Raw genomic sequence first — 7,500 nt, forward strand, 5'->3', positions numbered from 1 at the left:
TGAATCTCATATTTTCCTCCAACCACTATGTTAGAACATTGTCAATTACTAATTTCAGCAACCTGTTCCCCCTTCCTTCCATCAACCAGTTCTTCCAACACACCTTACAGTTGAAATCCCCCATCAAGACTATATTGTCACTCTTTGCAGTCAAACTTTCCATGTGTTCACTTGTATCCGATAACATTTTTCATAATCCCCAGTACTCCATGGTTTCATTTTTGGTGGAACATATACCACTGCATAGTCTCTCCTCCCTCCTCTTCTCCTCTTTATTTCCACCCTCAACATCTGTGGTGCCTTTCACCATATGTCACCTCATCAACCACCAGGTTCTTCACTAACATCACTCTATCTCCTTGTTTACATTTTCTATTTCTCTTCCATGTATTGTATCTTCCATTACCTATGGTGAGATTTCTGAATGCATCACTTAATTTGATCTCTGATCCCCATAATATCTGGTTTGTATTCTTCCAAATAATCACTTAACTCTAGTAGTGCAGACATCACTCCATTCACATTTGTATATAACAATTTTATGTCAGCAAATCACTTGTCTGCTGAAGCTCGCTACCCCATGAGATAATGCCACGATGCCCCATACGTCAGTTGCTACATGGCTCCCGCACTGGTCACATGCTCCTATCACACCCTTTTCACCCAGGTCTTCGCTTTGCTTTGCTTTGCTCTGCCAGGCTGTCACCTGTCACGCAGGCAGCAGAGCCCTGCACCTGCTTTCCTCCTTAGTAGGAGTGGGTTACTGCCCTCGAATAAATCCAGATTAAGAATTTTGTTTACGACGGTGTTTGTTTTTGACCGCCATGTCTTCCCTGGATGACGACTCCCATGGAGCCAAGACATGAAGGCATGAAGGAGGTTGGTAAAGATTTACTCAAAGCATCCACTATTATTGTCAAGTCGCTCAATGTGCTGGACAATTTCGCACAGGAGGAAGGAAACTCTGTGGTGGCTCAGGAAGTTAGTCTCCTCAATGGGGCTTTGGCCTTGCTTGGAAACGCCAATCATCGCAACAACCTGGTAAGACGCTTTGTCATCAAGTGTGAAATCAACAATAAGTACACTCACTTATGCTCTGACAAGGTTCCAATGACAAGGTTTTTGTTTGGAGATGACGTCTTGCAGTCCGCCAAACAAACTGAGGAGACAGAAAGACTGAAGAGTAAATTCTCTGTCAGGAAATCCTTCCCCACTTGAAAATTCGGCTTCAGCAAACCTGCAGGGGGAAAACCACGAGTGTTCCAGGGTAGAGCCACTCCCAGAGGATTCCCAACTAGGTTCCATCCTTACGGCCAATGTCAGGTTGGCTCCAAGGGAGAACCATGGTTCACCTACCCACAGCAGGACTCTAAGCCAAAAAATTCCCAAGGCCGGGGTCACAGCAATCCCCGGCAGTAATACAGGCAAGTCCTAATTTTGTTGTTGGCAGACTCAGCAATTTTTTGCATGAATGGTGTAAGATCACTCTTGATCCTTATATTCTTGACATTGTTGTGCACTGCCACCTTGACTTTGATGTGACTAACATTATATCTTTACTCTTTGAGTGGGAAGAGTATGTTTTAAGGAAGAAAATAGGATTCTTATTCATCAGGAAATTACAAAATTGTTAGCTCTCAAGGTAATTGGTCTTACTCATAAGCAGGATGGCCAGATAGTCTCTCTGATATTTTTAAGGGTGAAAAAAATGATGAGTTTAAGATGATAATCAACTTGAAAAAGTTAAATAAACATATTGCTTATAGGCATTTCAAAATGGAAAATTTTGAGCAAGCAGTGAGGCTTGTAAACGGGGGATTTCATGGCTTCAGTGGACCTTCACCACGCTTACTATTCAATTAAGATAGCTGAGGAACAACAGAAGTATCTCTGTTTTAAGTGGCATGGGAAGATTTTTCATTTCACCTGTATGGCCAATGGCATTTCAGATGGTCCACGACTTTTTATCAAACTAATGAAACCAGTCTTAGCTACTCCACAGCTCGGTGCGGTGGATGTGGGTAAAGCCACAGGCCCGGATGACGTCAGCCCACGGCTCCTCAAGCAATGCGCTAGAGAGCTGTCAACTCCTCTCACCACCGTCTTCACATCTTGCCTGAGGGAGAAGAAGTGGCCCTCAGTATGGAAGGAAGCGCGTGTGGTCCCAGTCCATAAGAAAAACTCAAGGTCTGAGCCCAACAACTACAGACCCATCTCCCTGCTCTCAGTGATGGGCAAGTTGCTGGAGCAAATAGTGGCTGCTGCCATCTGCCAACACCTGAGCGAGAACCACCTCCTCTCAGACAAGCAGTTTGGCTTCAGGCCTGGCAGATCCACCGCGGACCTCCTCCTCATCCTCTCCAAGGACTGGCAAGACGCCCTGGAAGAAGGCCTGGACACCCTTGTGGTGGCCCTGGACATTGCTGGGGCTTTTGACAGGGTCTGGCACGCGGGGCTCATTGAAAAGCTTCGCGCCAAGGGTGTCCAAGGTGACCTGTTAATGCTGTTAGAAGATTACCTCCAGGGTAGGACCCTTCAGGTAGTAGTCAACGGGCAGTCATCAAGGCCTTCACCTGTCCGGGCCTCAGTTCCACAAGGCTCCGTCTTGGGCCCAGTGCTATGGAACATATACATCGACAACCTCCTCCGGCAGCTGTCATCTGTTGCAGCATACGCCGACGACTGCACACTCTCCCGCTCCTACTGCCGCCTCGACAGTCAGCGTGCCGTCACTGAGCTGAACAGGCAGCTCGGACTGGTGGAGCAGTGGGGAAAGATGTGGCAGGTTAACTTCGCTCCTGAGAAGACGCAGGCGATGGTCATCTCGCGGTCCCCAGGTGCTTCACACGCAGTCTCAGGACAGCTGCGTTTTGGAGGCAAGAGCCTGCCACTTCAGGATTATATCAAGATCCTGGGCGTGTCTGTGGACCGCGGCCTACGCTTCGATCACCACATCAGTGTCGTCGCCCGCCAGACCTCTCTCCGAGTCTCTGCCCTGTGTAGGATGGCGAACACCCTCGACCCACGGGGCATCCTCATGCTATACAGGGCACAGATACGCCCATGTATGGAGTACGGTGCCCTGTCCTGGATGTCGAGTGCCGCCACCCACATGCAGAGACTGGATGCTGTGCAGCAGCGAGCCCTGTGCTTGGTGGCCACCGATGAGGACCAACAGCACCCACCACCAGTAACGTCACTGGAGCACCGCCGGGACGTGTCGGCACTAGTGGTGTGCCACAAAACTCAGGTGCAGAGGGTCCCTCACCTTGACCCCCTGAGGCTGCTGCCACACACAGTACAGAGGTGCACCAGAGCTGCAGCCAGTAGCGACGAGCTAGTGAAGGTGCCTCGATCTCGCTCTAGCCAACACCAGCGCACCTACACAGCCAGGACTTCGCGGCTGTGGAACATGTTCACGGCGGCCACGCCCCAAGTGCAGGACATGTCCACGCACCAGGTGAAGCTGGCAGCCCACAGCTGGCGTAGCACGCACCTGTCCCCACTGGCGCTTTAAATTTTTATTATTTTATTGTATTAACATTATAATCTTTATGTTAAACATGTATAGTGTTATTCCTGTAAAAATACTATCATAGGCTTTTTAAATAATTCCACACTCAACGTGGAATTTTAAGCCTTTCTGTAAATATTTGTTTAAAAAAAAAAAAAAAGAGAGAGAGAGAGAGAGAGAGAGAGAGAGAGAGAGAGAGAGAGAGAGAGAGAGAGAGAGAGAGAGAGAGAGAGAGAGAGAGAGAGAGAGAGAGAGGGAGGGAGGGAGGGAGGGAGGGAGGGAGGGAGGGAGGGAGGGAGAGAGAGAGAGAGAGAGAGAGAGAGAGAGAGAGAGAGAGAGAGAGAGAGAGAGAGAGAGAGAGAGAGAGAGAGAGAGAGAGAGAGAGAGAGAGAGAGAGAGAGAGAGAGAGAGAGGCATCTCATTTTAACCCAGGTTGTATGCCTGGCATATTTATGTCTTGTGTTTGGCAGAAGCCTCAAGCCTTTCACTACTCAGTAGTATCATATCACTCATAAGGTGTGCTCTCTCTCTCTCTCTCTCTCTCTCTCTCTCTCTCTCTCTCTCTCTCTCTCTCTCTCTCTCTCTCTCTCTCTCTCTCTCTCTCTTTCTCTCTCTCGTGGTATCAAGTATCAAGTAATCATTGTTTGCGGAACGTATGATACTTTTTTGGTACTGAAAAAATTACGATGACAAATTACGAGTCAAACGACTTATGAGCAACCTTCTGGAATGTATCTCGCTCGTAAGTCGAACACCCTCTGTATATTTAAATAATTTATATTTGACCTGAACTTGTACTTATTAGTGTATTTGAACGCATCTAGTTTCTTTTGTCATGGTTGGCGCCTACCTTGGCTTGTCACATCAGCCCTGCTGGCAGGTTAAGGTAAGGATGGTGCAGGGTCGGTTTGGCCAAGCAGTTCCATTTCCCAGACAGGAGCCCAGGCAACAGGTGTGTTCAGCTGCCCAGTGCACAGGTATATATTTGAAGGTTCAATCTTATGTATTACATTAAGATGTATATTTATATTGTATGTTTGGGAAAGGTGTATTTGTTAGGTTCACGTTTATTGTGTGAATAATGTACATGTTAGATTAGATGGGTAAAGCCTGGTGTAGTGGTACTGGAACTGTTGTGGCTCACTGTTGACAATTCAATGCAGGCAAACAGAGGTGTAAACAAATAAGAGGAACCAGTGCTGTCATTAATTTACTGTGTTTTACATTATATCAACAAATATTAAATATAACAAGCATGTATTCATGCTTAAATGCTCTATATGTTTGGGATGTCATTTATGTGTAATGTTTAGTATATGTAATGCTTGTGTTATGTCTATTATGTGTTAGTTATTAGCCTGTGATTACAGATTGAAGCATGGTTGGGGAATAAATCTGTTACTTCACACTGGTGTTTGCTATGCCCTTGTTACAATATCATCCAACATATTTTCCAATATTAAAATTTCTCTATGTGTAATTCTATCTACAAGTGTTTTTTTTTTTTTTTTCAGAGCTAAATCTGATAAAACTTTTTATCCCCATCATCATCTGTAAACAAACTGGCCACTGCCTCTTCACAGAGCTTCCTTCAAACACTCATTTGACCACTGTACTATTTAATTCAGTCAACATACTACTGTTTTAGATGGGAGAGCACCTAGCACAGCTCCTACTCATTGCCAACCACTAGGTCACTGTGACTGCATGATGATTTGGCTGAAGTTGGAACAGCCTTTCACACATTTGTCTGATCTGGTGTGTGTGTGTGTATTTACCTGGTTGTATTGTACAGGGCACAAGCCAAAGCTCATTTTTGTCCTGTCTCCATAACCATATTTATCCAGTTTCTCTTTAAACATGTGTACACTGCTTGCCACAACCACATCTTCCTTCAAATCACTCCAGATTTCAATAGTTCTAAACAGGAAACTGTATTTCTTAATGTTGCTTGAACATCCACTCTTTTTTATTTTATTCCCATGCCCCTTCATCTGTCTCTCTCCCTTCTGCATCTATGGTACCAAATAATTTCTGTCTATTCTTTCTATACTGTTTACTAATTTTAACATTGTTATCAGGTCTCCTCTTTCTCTTCTATTTTGTAGTGTTGGTAATCCCATCTCTTCAAGTCTTCCTTCATAGCTTAGTCTTTCAATTCTGGTACCATCTTTGTTGCTATCCTCTGTATTCTTTCCAGATTCCATATATCTTTTTTCTATGTGGAGCTCAAACTACTGCTGCATATTCCAACTTAGTTTGTATCATGCTTGTTATAATTTTCTTCATCATTCCTTTATCTAAATAGTTAAACACCATCCTAATGTTTGTTAACAAGCTGTATGTAGAGCCGAATATGCTTTTATGTGTCTTTCAGGTGGTAATGTGTCCTGAATCATTACTCCCAAATCTTTTTCTTTATTACTTTTCATTTTTATTTCCCCTTCCATTTTGTATTTCCATGAAGGTCTCTTTCTATTTTTTCTTATTTCCAACACAAAGTATTTTCTGGCGTTAAATTCTAGTTTCCATCTTTGCCTCCATGCATGTATCTTGTCAATATCCTTTTGTAACACCTTGCAGTCATTTTCATCCTTTATTGTATTCATTATTTTTGCATCATCAGCAAACAGGTTTATATAACTATTTAGATTCTATATATTTACATATATTTGAAACATAACAGGTGCCAACACAGATCCTTGCAGTACTCCACTTGTCACTCTGCACTAACTTGAATTAGTGTCTCTGATTACTGTTCTCATTTCCCTCCCTTGTAAACAATCCTCCATCTATCTCAATGTTGCTCCCTTTAGCTCTCCTCCATTCTCTAGCTTCTACATAAGACTTTTGTGAGGGGAACTTTATCAAATGCTTTTTTAAGATCCAGGTATACCCCATCAACCCATCCATCCCTGTCTTGCACTCCATCTACTACTCTCGTATAGAAGCTCAGTAGATCTGTGACACAGGATCTCCTTTTCCTGAATCCAAATTGCTTTTCTGTAATTATCTTTTCATCTTCTAGATATTCCACCCATCTGTCTTTAATTACTACTTCACAAAGCTTGCTTACAATACTTGTTAGAAACACTGGCCTATGATTTAATGGTTCCATTTTATTTCTTCCTTTGTATATTGGCACTATGTTAGCTCTTTTCCATTCCCTTGGTATTTTTCCTTCTCTTCACAAACTGTTACTTATATTCCATATGGGTTCTTCCATTTGTTCTCTGCATTATTGTAATATCCATCAATTTAAATGATCTGATCCCATAGCTTCTCTAACACCCAGCTCTTCCATCAGTTCTTGATGTCTTGCCTCTTTACTTGTATCTCTTGTATTTCCTCATTCTGCTGCTGTGGTAGACAGTCACTGTTCTTCTCCTAAATCTGTTAACAGTAATATTCCTCAGGGTTTTGTCCTGTCACCCACTTTCTTCCTATTATTCACCAAAGATCTTCTAAACTAAACTTCTTGTCCTATCCACTCCTATGCTGATGATGCCACCCTGCACTTTTCCACGTCTTTTCATAGACATCCAACCCTCCAGGAAGTAAACAGTTCATGCAAGCAAGCCACAGAATGCCTGACTTCTGATCTAGAGCAAACTTAGTACTGTTCAATGCCTCGAGAACTCAATTCCTCCATCTATAAACTCAACACAACCTTCCAGACAACTATCCCCTCTTCTTTGATGACATTCAATTGTCCCCCTCTTCTACACTGAACATCCTTGGTCTGTCCTTTATTTATAATCTAAGCTGGAAACTTCACATCTCATCTCTAGCTACAACAGCTTCTATGAAGTTAGACATTGAGACATTTCTGCCAGTTTTTCTCATCCTTCCAACTGCTAACTCTGTATAGGGGCCTTATCCATCCACATATGGAGTATGCTTCACATGTCTGGGGGTTCCACTCATACCACTCTTCTAGACAGGGTGGAATCAAAAGCTTTTTGTGTCAACTCCTCTCCTCTAAT

The 7,500-nt window shown here is 43.5% G+C and overlaps 1 protein-coding gene across 2 annotated transcripts in view; it reads right to left on the bottom strand.

Moving 5' to 3' along the window:
- LOC135101705 (elongator complex protein 3) overlaps positions 1–7,500 on the bottom strand; it is a 201,442-nt gene that overhangs the window by 63,694 nt on the left and 130,248 nt on the right. The window contains exon 9 of one of the 2 annotated variants that reach the window (XM_064006021.1): positions 4,381–4,476. The exons of the other annotated variant lie outside the window; for it this stretch is intronic. Coding sequence (XP_063862091.1) covers positions 4,396–4,476 — 81 coding nt within the window. The 3' untranslated portion in view covers positions 4,381–4,395. Of the gene's footprint in view, positions 1–4,380; positions 4,477–7,500 lie in introns of those variants that run through there. 2 annotated transcript variants of the gene reach the window in all.

The sequence above is a fragment of the Scylla paramamosain genome, chromosome 1 (genome assembly GCF_035594125.1).
Source record: "Scylla paramamosain isolate STU-SP2022 chromosome 1, ASM3559412v1, whole genome shotgun sequence".
NCBI lineage: Eukaryota > Metazoa > Arthropoda > Malacostraca > Decapoda > Portunidae > Scylla > Scylla paramamosain.